The 14948-nt window shown below is 49.1% G+C and overlaps 2 protein-coding genes across 8 annotated transcripts in view; one reads left to right on the top strand and one right to left on the bottom strand.

Annotated features, from left to right (window-relative positions):
- Window positions 1-1976, top strand: part of AUNIP (aurora kinase A and ninein interacting protein) — a 34411-nt gene extending 32435 nt beyond the window's left edge. The window contains exon 4 of the mRNA XM_032621260.1: window positions 380-1976. Within this exon, the coding sequence (XP_032477151.1) occupies window positions 380-1227 (848 nt within the window). The 3' untranslated portion in view covers window positions 1228-1976. The remainder of the gene's footprint in view (window positions 1-379) is intronic.
- Window positions 1977-2052: 76 nt separating this feature from the next.
- MTFR1L (mitochondrial fission regulator 1 like) lies at window positions 2053-14749 on the bottom strand. Of its 7 annotated transcripts, none has more exons than XM_032621286.1 (7): window positions 14050-14135; window positions 11100-11241; window positions 10572-10676; window positions 7430-7539; window positions 6994-7205; window positions 5458-5779; window positions 2053-3398 (listed from the first exon to the last, which is right to left on the bottom strand). In XM_032621286.1, the coding sequence occupies exons 2-7, from the start codon at window positions 11121-11123 to the stop codon at window positions 3293-3295; spliced, it is 879 nt and encodes a 292-aa protein (XP_032477177.1). In that variant the 5' UTR covers window positions 11124-11241; window positions 14050-14135; the 3' UTR covers window positions 2053-3292. The 7 variants fall into 7 exon arrangements, with proteins under 7 accessions (XP_032477177.1, XP_032477207.1, XP_032477164.1 ...); XM_032621316.1 differs by lacking the exon at window positions 14050-14135 and adding an exon at window positions 14537-14749 and having other exon boundaries at window positions 2381-3398; window positions 5458-5743; XM_032621273.1 differs by lacking the exon at window positions 14050-14135 and adding an exon at window positions 14537-14744 and having other exon boundaries at window positions 2381-3398.
- Between the last annotated feature and the right edge of the window lie 199 nt (window positions 14750-14948).

The raw sequence follows: 14948 nt of genomic DNA, 5'->3' as shown, positions 1-14948 counted from the left end.
TTTGGCCAGGATCACTATTTAGCAGAAACTACGTTAAATAAAAAACAAAAGCAAAACTGATGTGGCCTATGTTAAACAAACCCCACTCAACTGGAAAAGTAGGCTGTGGTCTGACTGTGTAACATGTTTGACTTTTATTAGGTAGGTCATGGGAAGCATCTATATATTTGAGTAGGGGAATATAAGAGCTGTGTTTTAGATCATTCAGGAAAGAAAAGAGATTGAAAGCAGGAAGATCGGCTACAAAGATCTGTGAAGAGTCCTAAGACTCCTGCACTAGTAGTTATGGTAGCTGATACTGATTTCAGGAAAAGCCACCTAAATCCTACTCAGGTGGAGTTTTCCTGCAGAATAATATTTGTTCGTCTTGTTTTACTAGGAAAGACAAATGGTGGTGACCAGAGGAGTGTTTCTTCTCATATAGAAAGTCAGACCAACAAAGAGTCTAAGGAAGATGCAACCCAGCTAGACCATCTGATCCAGGGCTTGGAGGATGATTGCATGGCACCCCCTTTAGCCACTTCAACCCCTGCAGACATCCAGGAAGCTAGACTTTCTCCTCAGTCCTTCCAGGCTTACCACCATGGAATAGGAAGCCCATGCGTGACTGTGCTGTCTTTGTTCCAGCCTGATACCTTTGTCTGTGCTGGAGAGAGTAAAGCATCACTGGCCTGTTCCTTCACCCAAGACCTGGAGAGTTCTTGCTTACTGGACCAAAAGGAAGAAGAGGATTCTTCCTGGAAAAGGGAATGGCCTTATGGATCTAAGAAAAAGAACTATCAGAATGTGGAGAGACACAGTAAAACACCTGGGCACAAGGGCCGTCAGCTCTTGGATAAGACTAACTTGGAAAAGGTGTCTGCCAAAAGAAACAGGCAGGCCCCCATCCTCCTTCAAACATACCAGGATTCCTGGAGTGGAGCAAACAAAGAAGCAGTGAAACAAAGCTCTTGTCCTATTCCTGTGTTTTCCTGGGACAGCGAAGAGAATGACAAGGACTCCTGGAGTCAGCTTTTCACCGAGGATTCTCAGGGCCAGAGGGTCATTGCCCACAACTCTAGAGCTCCTTTCCGAGATGTAACCAATGACCGAAATCAGGGCTTAGGACAGCTTCTTAACAGCCCTTGGGCTCAGTGCCAGGATAGGACCACGCAGTTAAATCTGCAGCCTGATTTGCTCTTTACCCAGGACTCTGAAGGTAATCACGTTATCAGGCACGACGTCTAAATGTCTGTCTTTGTGAGGGTTTGGTTCCAAAAGTACCTTGAAATGACATATAAGAAAGTATCTTCAGGGGGTGAGTATATTGGAGTAGGGGAATGTAAGATCTTTGTTTTAGAAAGGTCATTCAGGAGAATGATCTTGGGTGGGAGGGAGGCATGGGATGATGCTGTTATTATTGAGCATTTTCTCTGTGTAAATAAAGCAGGTGGCCGCTTGTTGAGACAGTATGATTGGCATCATGCCCCTCCCTGAGGAGGAGGTGGCTGGTATATTCCCTGCATGAGTCTATGGTGAACACTGAGGAGGCAGGGCAGGTGCTCATCTCTCCACTGAAGAGCCTGCTACTCAGCCTGCACAGAGCCACCTCTTTGCCCTTTCAGATGCCTGACTGGGATACTGCTTTTTATGGATGTGTGGTCTTTTAATCTCTGGCTGTAATCTTACCCATGCGACCTAAGCTGTGACCATTATTCTTGACACTTGAGTGATAAGGCAAATCTCCCAGACCCAGGTGTACAGGGGCAGGGAGGATAGAGAGAGAGGTAGATGATTAGGTAGTTTTGTTATTTTATTTTTGTGGTAACTAACTTTACAGCATTTTAAAGTTATATACTATATGTTTAAACATCTCCCTAAAAAAGGCTGACCTATGTAACGATCTAAATGGGACTATATCATTCTTCTACTACAAGGTGGGAGAGAACTCCCATTGTAAAACAAACTATGAATCCAAATAAATGTTTACAAAGCTGGCTCTGCTGGTTAATTAAAACTTACCAATTTTATTTTTGAAAATGCAACTCTGCTGTCATTGCCATGGGTCTGATCTGAACACAAGTCTAATTTGACTTGTGTTCTCCTCAAGACATCCACTAGGTGGCAGTTTCCCGTGTTGCAGGTGTGGTACCTAAGAGGCTTAAAAATAAGCCTCTCGGGGGCAAGCTTGCAAGTTATAAGACGGGACCGGCTTTGAAAGGTTAGGGCAAAATCTCTCTGTAAAGAAAGAGATAAGAAGCTCCCTAGGGAAGCCTTCTCTTCTAAAGGCAAGGGGAAGCCAGGAACCTGTTTAAAGAAGTTCATATACCTTAAAATTAATAGAAATTCTATACCTGTGGGAGATACTGGGTGATCACGACTCAGAGATGGACACAGCAAATGCAATATCTCTCCAAATCCTTCCTTTAATGTCAGGTAGTGCTTCAACCCAAACACACACAGGATACATACTGTAGAGAAAAGGGACCTGAGGGCATCTGAGTCATGCATGGTGTGGTAGGTACAAACCTTGGCCCAATGCAAAGGAGCAGTTAAGGGCCTGGAAGAAGGATGGTACTCTCTTTCCCATCTCCATTTCTCTTTCCTACTGGACTTACACTAAAGTCCATGGAAGAGAAAGAGCTTTCAATTAGTGGAACCAATGAGGGCCCAGGGCCTTGGAGGGTAGATTTGGTTGTACAGTATTACAAAATATATTTAAGAAAAAACAGCCCAGGCCTCCCAGTAGCCCAAGTGTCAGCTGGTCCAGTGGCTCGACCTCTACATGTAGGTGTTGGACAGAGAAGGGGGAGAGAGTGATTGCTGGGCACTGGTGTCAGTTCATGATGGAGCAGCATAAGATTTTCCCTGCCCTGTGAACATGTACATAAACATAGCCCCCTCCCCTCAGCCCTGCTCTGCTGCAAGGAACTGGCTGAGAGTAAGTGACAGCTGGGCACAAAGTGTTCAGTGAGACCAGTTATGGGGTCTAGTGCAGTGAAGTCAGTCATTCATTTAGGACCTATTTCCACACAGGGGCAAGGAAAAACCAGAAACTTCTATCTCACCCTTTAAACTGGGACATTCCAACCTACACAATTACCTGTAACGTGTCTCAGCTCAAAACAGGCAGCTTCTGCTAAGGTTTGAAGTACAGAAAACATATAATGCAGCTCTTCTCTTAGTCCAAGCTCTAGCTTTTGGCCAGACTGTTGCAGATTTCTCATTGAGAGGCAGAAACATCTGCAGTGAGGAAGGCAGCTATTGAAAGAATTCCAGGAGCATGAGACTGAGTTTGCAGAGCTGAGTGCCATCAGTTTCCTTTTCTACTGATATCTTCTTCCTTCAGCGCAAACTTCCTCCTTAGGACCTCAGAGATAAGGAGGGCTGGGTCTTCCTCCTTCAATAAGCTCCGGTTCCTAGAGACACAATAATAGCTTGTATTTATTGAGTACTTACTCTGCCCTGGGCAGTGTTTTGTGTGTTGGAATACAATCTCATTTAATCCTCACAACACTCTTGTGAGGTAGGAGCTACTACAATCCTTTTACAGATGAGGAAACTGAAGCACATTGAGGTTATGAATTTACCCAAAGTCATTAGTCACTCAGTAAGTGGTGAATCCACAGTTCAGAACCAAGCTTGCTGGTTACAAATCTCATCTCTTAACTAGACGTGTCTTTGCTATTTCCTAAAATGGCTACAAAATGTGGGCAAACCTGTTGGTATTGGCCTGTGGTGGCTAAGCTTCTGCTCCCACCTTCTGGCCCTATCTTTTCTTAGTAGCATTTCCCCAGGTCAGCAGGGGAAATGACTGATGACTCTTGGCTTTTCTGACATTTATTCGTTCTGGGGAAAAGGTGTGCTGAGGATTTACTATTACCTCGTCTCCCTGTCAGGGAAACTAAGAGGTTTTTTATAAGCAATCCAGAATTTATAGTAAAATGTTCACATCATAAGGGACCCGTGGGAACAAAACCAGTTTCAGATTAGGGTAGGTTCAAATTACCTGATAACATCAGGTATTTTCCTGGAAAATAGTTGCTTGAAATTCTAGTGAACTCTTACATACATACATCCTCATGAAAGCATTTTATTGGTTATTATGCTAGATGTAAAGGCCAAGATTGATTATTAAACCTTGAAAACAAAAAGAGGAACTGCCTTCAGTCTGTCACATTTCTGAACCCTGAAGATGGCGCTACTTTCCCGTTCTTAGTCATCAAGCCAGCTCCTTAGTCATCAACCCCCAGCTCCTTCTATCAACAAAGGAGGAAAGGGCCCAGGACACAAGTGAGAGGAAGGGCTTGGCAGTAGGGGGTCACAGATCTAATATGGTACAAGAGGCAGGTATAAGAAAGTTGGAGAGTCCAATCTATAAAACATTGGCCAGAAGAAAAAGGCTCAGTGTGGCCCCAAAGCAGCAGCAGCAGCTGAATCTGGGAATGCAGGTGACCAAAGAACTGCGGGTCCGTATGGCCAGAGAAGGAAGGTAAAAGTAACTTTCCTACAGAATCGACTACCAGGACCCTTGTCTAGTTTTCGGAAGAAAATGGGGCCACAAAGGGATCCTTGTGCGAGGTGAGTCACTATTCCTTTAAGAGGAACTTCGTCAGCTCAGGAGACAGCCCTCACCTCCCCACCCCCCAAAACAGCTTTTTAACTGCATTAACAAATACAGCTGCACATCTGGTCTCTGGATTTTGAGGTCTGGATGTCAAATATTTCAATGCCCAGGAACCTGCATTTGAATAAGCTTTTCTGGTATGTCCTGTGCGGTAGGGAAACACTGCAAGGTGGTGACTCCCTCAGGCTGGAGCTCTAGGGCTTCTCTGCTAGATGAGTTTCTCATGGTAGGTATTTCCCACATCCCCTTACACTGACATCAGAAACACCTAGAGCTCTACTCCTTGGGTGTTCTGCTTTGTTAAGTTAAGGTGTATTTTTTTAAATAAATCTGAGCAATTCTGATAGGCAGCCAGGTTTAGGAACTACCTAGGAGTCTCAAAAGCCTTGTTCGTAAATCTCTGAATTTGCAGGGCTGATTTGAATAATGGACCACGGTGTTTAAAGGAAATGTTCCTTTCACCAAATAAGTCTACTTTTTTGAGATACTAAAATAACTATTATGCAATTATGTTTTGAAGGGTGGGGCATGGGGACACTTGTCAGTAGCAGTATGAAAACTGAAGTGGTGAAGCCCCTCTGGGGGACAGAAGCTGGATTAGATGAGCCTTCTTGTAAAATCCCTATTAGTCTAACAACATTTGGTTGGTAGGTCACCCCAACCAAATGTAAAGTGTTGCTCTTTCCTCAAACTGGGGACCCAGGCACGAGCAAGCAGGCAGCAAGCTTTGTGAATGGAATAACACATGACTACTATTGAGGACTTACTATGTAAGTACTTTCTATTAGATAACTGGCCACAGGCAACTTAAACAATAAACAGATCATCACAGCTCCTTATAATATACTTACAGATCTTGGCTCTGCTTCACCCGGTGAAAGTCCTTTAGGATACCCATCATATCTGCAAAGCTGCTGGCCTTGGACAGAGAGACGCAGTCATCTTCTTCAGACGAGCTGCAGGTAGCCTTGTGTTCTGGTTTGCAACATTCAGGGCTGGCAGAACAAAGCAGGGGGACTGATGGAAGCTCAGGGACCTCTACCTCGGTCTCCTCGGTGATGTCACTAATGACAAAGGAAGTTGTAGAGTGGAATGAGGATCCAAAACAAGGTAAGGGAGAAGAGACATTTGAACTTCCTGGAGATAAGAAATCTGGCGTTAATGAAGCCGAAGCTGAAAGAGAAAACAATAGGCATGGATGGACATTGGGGCTAAAATACAGCAGTTACATCTCCCTGCAAGCACTGCCTACCAAACATTCATTTCCTACGCTGACACCATGACATCCTGGGTTCCTCCACTACCTTCCCCTCTCAGGATCTCAAGAAGATGTAGCAGTACTGGGCTCTTCCAGTGTTCCAGGAGGGCAGAAGAAAACCACCCCATAAGGGCCTTGCCTCCTAAAAGCTCCCATTCTGCAGTGGGCTGTGGAGTGACAGCACTCTTTAGATTGAAGCAACAGTGCAGAACCAAGGCCTGAATTTGTCGTTTTCTCTAACTAGGCCAGTGCTTCTGACTGTGCTCCTTTGAATCCAGCTATCTGTGACTGAAAGAATTGTTCTGAAGCAAAAAACCAGAGTGGTGATGGTCCTCCTAGTGCCCAGATTTTAATGGATAGAATTTCCTCAATTTCTAAGTTTCTAGGGAACATTCTAGGGACAAAAAAGTAGCCAACAAATATAAATGGAAAATTCACATCCATTTCCTCTATAACACTGCCATATGAGGGAATTAAATACATGAAGATTTCAAAGAGAACACCGTGATTTTTATGTGTTCTAACAACTGGCAAGGTTTGGGAGCTATGAATACGAGTCAGTGAGGAGCAAAACTGAGAATGGGAGGAATATGAGGGTTAAACACTGAGCACCTTGGGAGAGATCCACCTGTTAGTATTTCCTGCATCTGGTCATCCCATTCATTTCCAGTGGTTCTGCCTTAACTGCAGACAGAAAGGTGGAGGAATGGGTGGAGGGTCTCTGCTGGAAAAGGCAAGGAAAGGGGAGATAGGTGCTTACAAAGAGGAATGTCTCTTAGTTGTAGGGAATGCTTATTTCTCATATTGAAAAGGAAAGCCATGAGCGCTCATGGAAGACATGATCTTAAAGACACTTGGAAGAGAGTGTTGGTTTTTGTGGCCAAGGCGGGGAATCTGCCTGGGGCCCCAGGTTAAGTGAAGATTTTGTTCCTAACCCAACCAGTCAGCCCCAAAATGGCTGACGGAAACCATCCAAAGATTGTAACAGGCTAGCCAGGCCTCATGGCAACCTCAGAGCCCTAGGCCCAAACACCCCCGAACCAAGGACCATCCTTATCCCTATCCTGTCCAAAAGCTAAGCAAAAAGGAACAGCCTGCTATATCCTGGTCCTAGCTCAGGGGCTCTTACCTGCATCAGCTGCCACTATTTTAGCAATCTGGCTGCGCAGGTGGCTCAGCTCCTCCTGCAGCTCTGTGGTGCGGCTGAGGGCTGGCAGGGCTGGCTTCTTAAAGGCCAGGAGCCTCTCCTCCGACCCACGGAGGTTGGGCACTGAGGCATTGCGCTGAATGACGATCAGAGGGCTGGGCTTCCAGGTGTGCCTCAGGGGGCGTGTATCGCTCCTGGACCAGGGAAAGACAAGTGTGTCAGAGAGAGCGGGCCCCTGCACTGCTTCCAAAATTCCTTCAACCACTCCTACACGAGTAATACAGCCAGGTTCTGCTCACACTCTGAGCCCACAGCTCTCATTCCTGTTGCCCGCCACCTCTCACTCTTCCTGCTGCCTACCACCTCATCTGGGAAGAAGCTTTTCATTCCCCAGCCGGCAGGCTGTTGCCTCTGCTACCTGACCCGGGCATAAGTCTCCTCTTCATCCGCAGCAATCCAGGCGATGTCAGCCAGAGTAGGGACTGGGGGCACATCCCTCAGACAGAGGTCAGAGATGTTGGGCAGGGTCTGTAGGGAAGCAAAATTCATCAACATTTACTGCCTTCACGATGAAACAACTGGAGACTGAGAAAAATACAAAGGAGGAACACCTAATGTGTAGGGAAGTCTTCGTAGAGGAGGTCCCAGTTGGAAATAGCTTGACTAAGAGGCCAGAAGCAAGAGTCTGTGAAATTACAAGTAATTCAGCATGGCTGGAACTGGATTGGTGGGGTGGGGAGTTGGGAGAGACTGGAAAGTGAATTAGGAGCTTGATTCTAAGATCAATAATGAGCCACTGGAAGATTCTGTGTAAGTAAGGATCAGATTTGAGGTTTTAAAAGATTACTCTGGCTACTGGTTGGGAAGGTGCAGAGACCAGTCATGAGCCTGTTGTATCCTCCAAGCAGAGCACAGTGGCCAAGAGCAGGGATGGGACCTGTTTTTTTTTTTTGCGGTACGCGGGCCTCTCACTGCTGTGGCCTCTCCCATTGCGGAGCACAGGCTCCGGACACGCAGGCTCAGCGGCCATGGCTCAGGGGCCCAGCCGCTCCACGGCATCCTCCCGGACCAGGGCACCAACCCGTGTCCCCTGCATCGGCAGGCGGGCTCCCAACCACTGCGCAACCAGGGAAGCCCCGGGACCTGTTTTTATATACAGTGTTTTACTGGAAAAATGGTCATACCCATTTGTTTAAGTATCATCTGTGGTGGCTTTTAAGCTATAACAGCAGAAGTAAGTAGTTGTAATGGAGAGCAGTATGGCTCAGAGCCTAAAATACTGGGTTGGCCAAAAAGTTAGTTCAGTGTTGTTGTTTTTTTTAATTAATTTATTTTTTGGCTGTGTTGGGTCTTTGTTGCTTTGCGTGGGCTTTCTCTAGTTGTGGTGAGTGGGGGCTACTCTTCATTGTGGTGCACGGGTTTCTCATTGTCGTGGCTTCTCTTGTTGCAGAACACGGGCTCTAGGCTCACGGGCTTCAGTAGTTGTGGCACGTGGCTCAGCAGCTGTGGCTCACAGGCTCTAGAGTGCAGGCTCAGTAGTTGTGGCGCACGGGCTTAGTTGCTCCGCGGCATGTGGGATCTTCCAGGGCCAGGGATCGAACCTGTGTCCCCTGCATTAGCAGGCAGATTCTTAACCGCTGTGCCACCAGGGAAGCCCTAGTTCAGTTTTAAGTAAAAAATAAATGACATTTTTCATTTTCACCAAGAACGTTATTGAATGTATTCACTAACCCAATGAACTTTTTGGCCAAACTAATATTTACCCTCTGGCTCTCTGCTGACACCTGGCTAGAGCAAAGGGGTCTTCAGTGGTACTGGCCAGAGTTCCTTTTTAACAGAGATGCCCGCGGCCTAAGAGTGTCTTGCCTTCTGGTTGTGAGAATACAGGTGCAAGGACATGGACAATCTGTTACAGCAACAGGAAATTTCTCCTGGCAAGCTCCTTACAACACCTTTGTAGCTAACTGGGATCTACATGTTAAGGCAACAAACACTGTTAGAAGCAAACTTGATAATCTGACTATTTAGATTTAAATTAAAAAAATTATACAAAAGGAATCATAATGTAACTCCTTAAATTGCTCCTTCACCCAAATGAACAACTAGGGAACAGAGAGACTGAGTGACACCATGTTAAATGAAAAATTAGGAAGGTTCAATTATGTACTTACTGATTACAACAAAGAAAGAACCATGCATTTAGAAAAAGATGGAAAAGAACTACACTAAAACATTAACAGTTATTGTGCCATGACTGTGTGATTATAGGTAATTTGTTTCCCTTTCTCCTTTTTTACTTTTCATAATTTAATATTTTTATATGGGTAAATTAAAGAATAATAAATCAGCAAGATTCCCTTCAAATATTTAAAGTAATCAATTTACAACAAATCTAGAGATAATTTCTCAAAAATCCACCTATACATGAGTTAAGTTCAGATGTTTCTGTTATAGACTGTTTGGTAGGTAGATCAGGAGTTGATAGCTCTGGCTTTTTGATAGGGAACCTGGGTCTCACAGGAGTGAAGTGATACTCCAGGGTTACAGAGGAAGACTTCCACTGACCCAGGAGCTAATGCTAAGATGGGCCATTTAGGGGAAGCCTCCATCTGCTTTCCTTGATTACCCAGAGTGCTCCTCTGCTATTGGCAATTAAATGAGTTAACATATATATAAAGTACTTGGCACAGAGCCTGGCACATTGTATGGGCTCAGTAAATGTTAGCTAGTATTACTAATACTACTCCTGCTCCGTGGGAGCCCGTGCCCTTGATCATCTCTGCCCAGCAGCGTGCAGGCAAAGGACTGGAGGGGCTACAGCTGAGCGTGGGGGCAACCCTGACACACACACTCCCTAGCTGTCCTTCCCTTTGCTCCTGATGCTTAAGGCAGCTAGGGCCACTTCCTGCCCTACACAGTAACTGGCAATCTGGGTCAAGGGACAACACCCCTGCAACCCACTCCTGACTAATACCAACCCTGACACCAATTCAGAGACTCCAGATCAAGCTCCTACACAGACTTTGCAGCTCAGCCATGTGACATACAAACTCAGCTCCTTCATTTTTGTTTCGCCCTGGGCCCACATCCTTTCAGGCATATATTTCTGTCTCCTTTGTGTAGGCAGAAAGCTGAAGTATCTCTTTTGTGTCCCAGCTCCCCAAATGCACACACCTTAACCATCTATCCTGGAGCTGATGCTTAACCATTAGCTCTCAGAGGGAGGCAGCTGGGACTAATAAACGTTACTTAGCTTTCCACTGCACGAGGGGTCTTACTCACTTGGGCCAGACAAGAATCTGTGCTGCAGAGTGGGTACTAAAGGCCCCCTAGGCACAGAGGTGAGACTGAAATAGCCCAGTAAAGGAATGGCTAGACTTGGCCAGAAGGAAGAGGATGGGGCATAATGGCCTCAGGGAAACACTGAAAATAGGTAGCTAGAAGAAGTGACCAGGAAAGCAACCTGCCTTGGCAACGCCAAGGAGTCTGGGGCACAGAAGCAGCACCAGCCTCCCATACACTCTGAGCCTCTACTCTGCCTGCCCTTCCAGCTCACTTACCTCAAAGGATGCCCGGGGACATGGCTTCAGGGGCAGGTTGGTCCCGATTCTTCTCACTACACTTCGAGCAGCCCCATGCGGCTTGTTTTGCCAGATCGGGATGGTCTAGAGCAGAAAGAGACAGGGACAGCCACAACCTCAGAGAACATCCAACTACTGTCCCCATCCTCTCCCCCTGTCCCCTTTAGCAGGGGCCAACCTTCACCTTGGCCAGCCACCTAAGGGGACACCTGCTGCTGTCGAGGCACGGTCAATGCTGGGAGGGTCCAGTGAAAGAGTGAGGGATTAGCTGGGTGTAGGGATCAGCCAGGCTGCCCTCCCTTCCCTCTGCACAGAATGATGGAAACACATTGACTCCTTAACTGCCCCAAGATCATAGTTGGTTCTGCCTTGGGGGAGGGGATGGAAGGGAGGACCCTTCAATTCCAGGCCTGGGTTGGGGAAGAATTAACTTGAGAATCTCAGAACTGCAGCAGGTCCAGTGCTTAACCTTCCCCACCACACCCTTGCCCTGGGAATGCCCCTTACCACACTGGCTTCCATTCCTGCCATTTCGACTGGCTCCTGCACTTGAAGGACAAGGCAGCCACAGGGCAGCTCTGGAGGCTTGGGGACGCAGGAGGCGTGACACCTTCATATCAGGCCATCTTAAGGAACCAGACTCCTCTTCCTGTGAAAGACCCCCCACAGGAGACTCAGTAGCCACCACACAAGCCCCACAAAACCAGGCCCTGCAGAGCCATGACTAACACTGAGGCTTCTCTGACATTTCACAGGGGGAGAAAACCAGCCGAAGAGGCTTCCCTCACTCAACAACAAATCCAGACCCTTAAAGGTTCTATTTCAGATTCGCTATACGAGCTTGGCCAACCCTGGGAGCCTTCCTGAGCCCTTAGGTTTTCGGAGGCAAAACTTCTGAAGAATATATATGTATAACTGAATCACTGTGCTGTACACCAGAAACATGACATTGTAAATCAACTATAATAAAAAAAATTTTTTTTTAAGTTGATAAGAGAAAGCAAACTTCTTAAGATGTAAACAGAACCCTTTGGAAGTTAAAAAAGCTCATGGGAAAGCCAGAGTTGTAGGTACCATCCAAGCCCAACATTCATTCCTGGGGATAAGATGTAAAAAGGCCAGCATGTGCCACCCAGCCTAGCGCTGCTGGGCCCCCATAAGGGTGAGAGGTAAAACAGACAACAGTACAAAGAACAGCCAACCACCAGTAGCCAAACCGTCTACTGGGCTACAGGGGAAAAGAGCCAAGTGTTTATCCTGGCTCAGCCATCTACTGGCTTAGTAGCCATAGGCAAGTCACATGACCTTTCTGAATGTTGGTTTCTCCATCTGTAAAAAGATGACAGGAAGAGCTGCCACTCTAAGTTACCTTAAGAGTCAATCAGTGAAACGGGATTTTAAAGTACTTAATGAACTGTTAAAGCAAGACACAGATGGGTGGAGTTGCTGCTGACTGGATTCCTCACAGCTGCCCTTGCATGGTGAGCAGCTGCAGTCTATGAGCTCATTCAGTCCCTTGTTCATCAAACACCAACAATACTCACTCTGTGGCAGGCCCTGTGCTGGGCACTGTAGGGGCTATGGAAGGAGTAAGACACAGCCATGCTCTCAAGGAACTCATACTCTAGACGAGAGATAGGACCTGAATACATAATTCTAGCAGAGGCTGAATATCACTGCTTAAGAAAGGCACAGCAGGCAGGTGGCCAGGTGAGTTCAGTCCCCGGCCCCAAGGCCCCAAGGTGACTTCAGAGGGGGTAAGAAGGGAAGGGAAACAGCAACACCACCACAGGTCTAGGAAAGGAATGTGAAGAGATATGTAAAGAGCAGAGTACGGTAAGGCCGCAAAGGTAGATGGTGGGGGGTGGGGTGGGGTGTTCAAGGGCTGGGAATGCCCTGGGTAAGAAGTCACTGGGGAGCCAAGCGCAGCCTCTGAAGAGGGGCTGGGCTGCGCTGACCGAAGCAGCTCTTTCTGGAAACCTCCCTTGGAGGGTCTCTCTTCTACCGCTAGGAGAGGAGGTATCACTCACTCACTTTACGATACATGAGGAAAAGAAGCTAGAGAGAGGAAAGGACTGGTTTAAGGTCACTCAGTGGTCACGGCCGTAGAAAGTCTGCAGACCCTGCTGCCTCCTGCACGGGCTCCATCTTCTCAGCCAATTCAAGCCTTTTATCAAAGTCCTTTTGTGTGCCAGGCTCTTTGCTGAATTTCAGTGGCTGCCACAAGCTCCATACAACACTGTTTCCCTGTGTTTCTCACTTTAGTCACTGCAGCCACTTCCTCTCCAAACTCACCTCCAAACTCAGCTGGGCCTAACCCTCACACGACAGCCAGGGGAATCTCTCTAGAAACACAGTGCTAATCACATCCCTGCCATGCTTCAAACCCCCTATGCTTGCTAGAGCCAAGAGGATAACGTCTAGACTCCTCAGCATGGCCAGCAGGCCGTCCCCAATCAGGCCCAACCTCATCTTTCTCTGCCCTGTGTACCCAACTCCCCGCAGCCTACAAGGCCTGTCCACTCCGGCCCCTGCACACTTCACAGCCACACCTGCTTTCGCCTTGCCCTCCAGCCACGCTGGCCTTGTCCACACTATTGCCTCTGCTCGAACACCAGCACCCCCCTTCTCCAAGCTCATCCTTAATCATTTCTGGAGCTCAACTCGAGCATCGCCTCCCCTTCCCCGCCCGGCACCCCGCGTTTCCTTCGAGCAGCAGTAACTAGGTAACGGTGTGCTGTGCAGTTTGTCCGAAGGGCGGGGACTTCCCAAGCACAGCCCAGCGCTCGCTCAGTACACAGCAGGCACTCGAGCATTTGTTCAATTAAGACACGGAGCAACGAGAACGCCAACTTAGCCTTGAACCCTCCACAAGCGTCTGGCTAGAAGACGCCCCCAGCTCGCTGGCCGCGCCGGCTGGTTCCCACCACCTCTGCGCGCGCACTGCCCCTTCCGACGCTGCTGCCCCAGTGTTTACACGCGGTCCCCCGCCGGAGACGCAGCGCCTCCCGAGCGGGCCTGGCCGCATCACCCCGGTCCCCGCCGAGATCGCCGCGCTCAGCGCAGTTCTGCACCGGGGGAGCCGCCGCGGGGACCTTGCCCGGGACACGCCTCCCCTCCCCCGCAACAGCCCGACCCGACAGGGCCAAGGTCGGCCAAGTTTTCCCCGCAGCTCGGGCGGCCCTTGGACCCACAGGCCCGGGGCCGGGTACCGGAAGGAGCGAGGAGGCGGCAGAAACGAGAAGCCTCTGGTGCAGCTGGGTGACTCGGGCGAGCAACTGCCCCTGGGGAATCAGTTTCCCCCCTGACATAGTGAGGCGGACGACACGGGCTCCCGCGAGAACCGGCGCGGGCACAGCAGCCGCGGGCACCGCACAGCGCCCGGCACTAGGCCGCGCGACAGCCGGGCCGGAAGGCCGCGCTCCCGCTCCGAGGCGGCACTCGGACCTAGTCTCACCTCACACTGCAGCTCCGGACTCACTCACCTCACGGCCCCTCCTACCACAGCGGGCCGCCCAGCCTCAACCGCCCTCACTTCCGCTGACCCGCCCCCCGGAAGCGATCCCTGGCAGCTGCGCACCGAGCCGCGGCGGCGCTTGCCCTCGGAAGGCGGGCCCTGCTGGGGGCGGGGCGAGCGAGGGCTCTGCGGGGGAGGGGCGGCGCACTTGCCGATCCCGAGGGAGGAGGCACGCCCACCCGAGGCCGCGACCCCGCCTGTCAAAGCCCTGGGGAAAAGCTGATTGCGCTTGGAGATCCCTGAGGCCTGCCTGGTCTCATCCGCCGCTGGTCTCGGCCTCCTTGGCGCTCTCCGCGCTTAGTCCCGAAGCGACTTCTGGAAGGGGTCTGAGTTGCTATTCGGCCCCCCAATTGATCGGTGACTGCTGTCCCCACCCCTAGTGCAAACTTCAGAATCCTCCCTCTGGCGTTCAAGGCCCCAGACTTACTGCTTGGTTGCCTCATCTCGCCCTGGTGCCTTCACAGTTCATGCTTCCCAGCCAAGACCCTCTACAGTCTTCTCTGCAGCAAGAATGCGCCTCTTCTCTGACTCCTGCCCTCCAGTGCTTTGTAGCTTTCTTTTATTTTAGCCTTTATGTATCTCTCTCTCTCTCTCTCTCTTTCTCACACACACACACTCACTCTCACACACACACACGGTACAGTGAGTTGGTTGATCAGATGGGTAGATTGATGGGGAAAGAGGCATTGCGAAAGAGACCCACATTCCTTCCAGTCTCACTCACCCACTCCCTCTTCGTGCTCAAACCTCCAGGGTCCTGTCTCCACGGCATCCAGGCCTGGGTCACATGCCCTCCTCTGACTTCAGCACGTGGCTGTGCCTGGCTCCCAGGCTGCAGT

Source organism: Phocoena sinus, chromosome 1 (genome assembly GCF_008692025.1).
Source record: "Phocoena sinus isolate mPhoSin1 chromosome 1, mPhoSin1.pri, whole genome shotgun sequence".
Taxonomy (NCBI): Eukaryota; Metazoa; Chordata; class Mammalia; order Artiodactyla; family Phocoenidae; genus Phocoena; species Phocoena sinus.
This window is presented reverse-complemented; position numbering and strand designations above follow the sequence as displayed.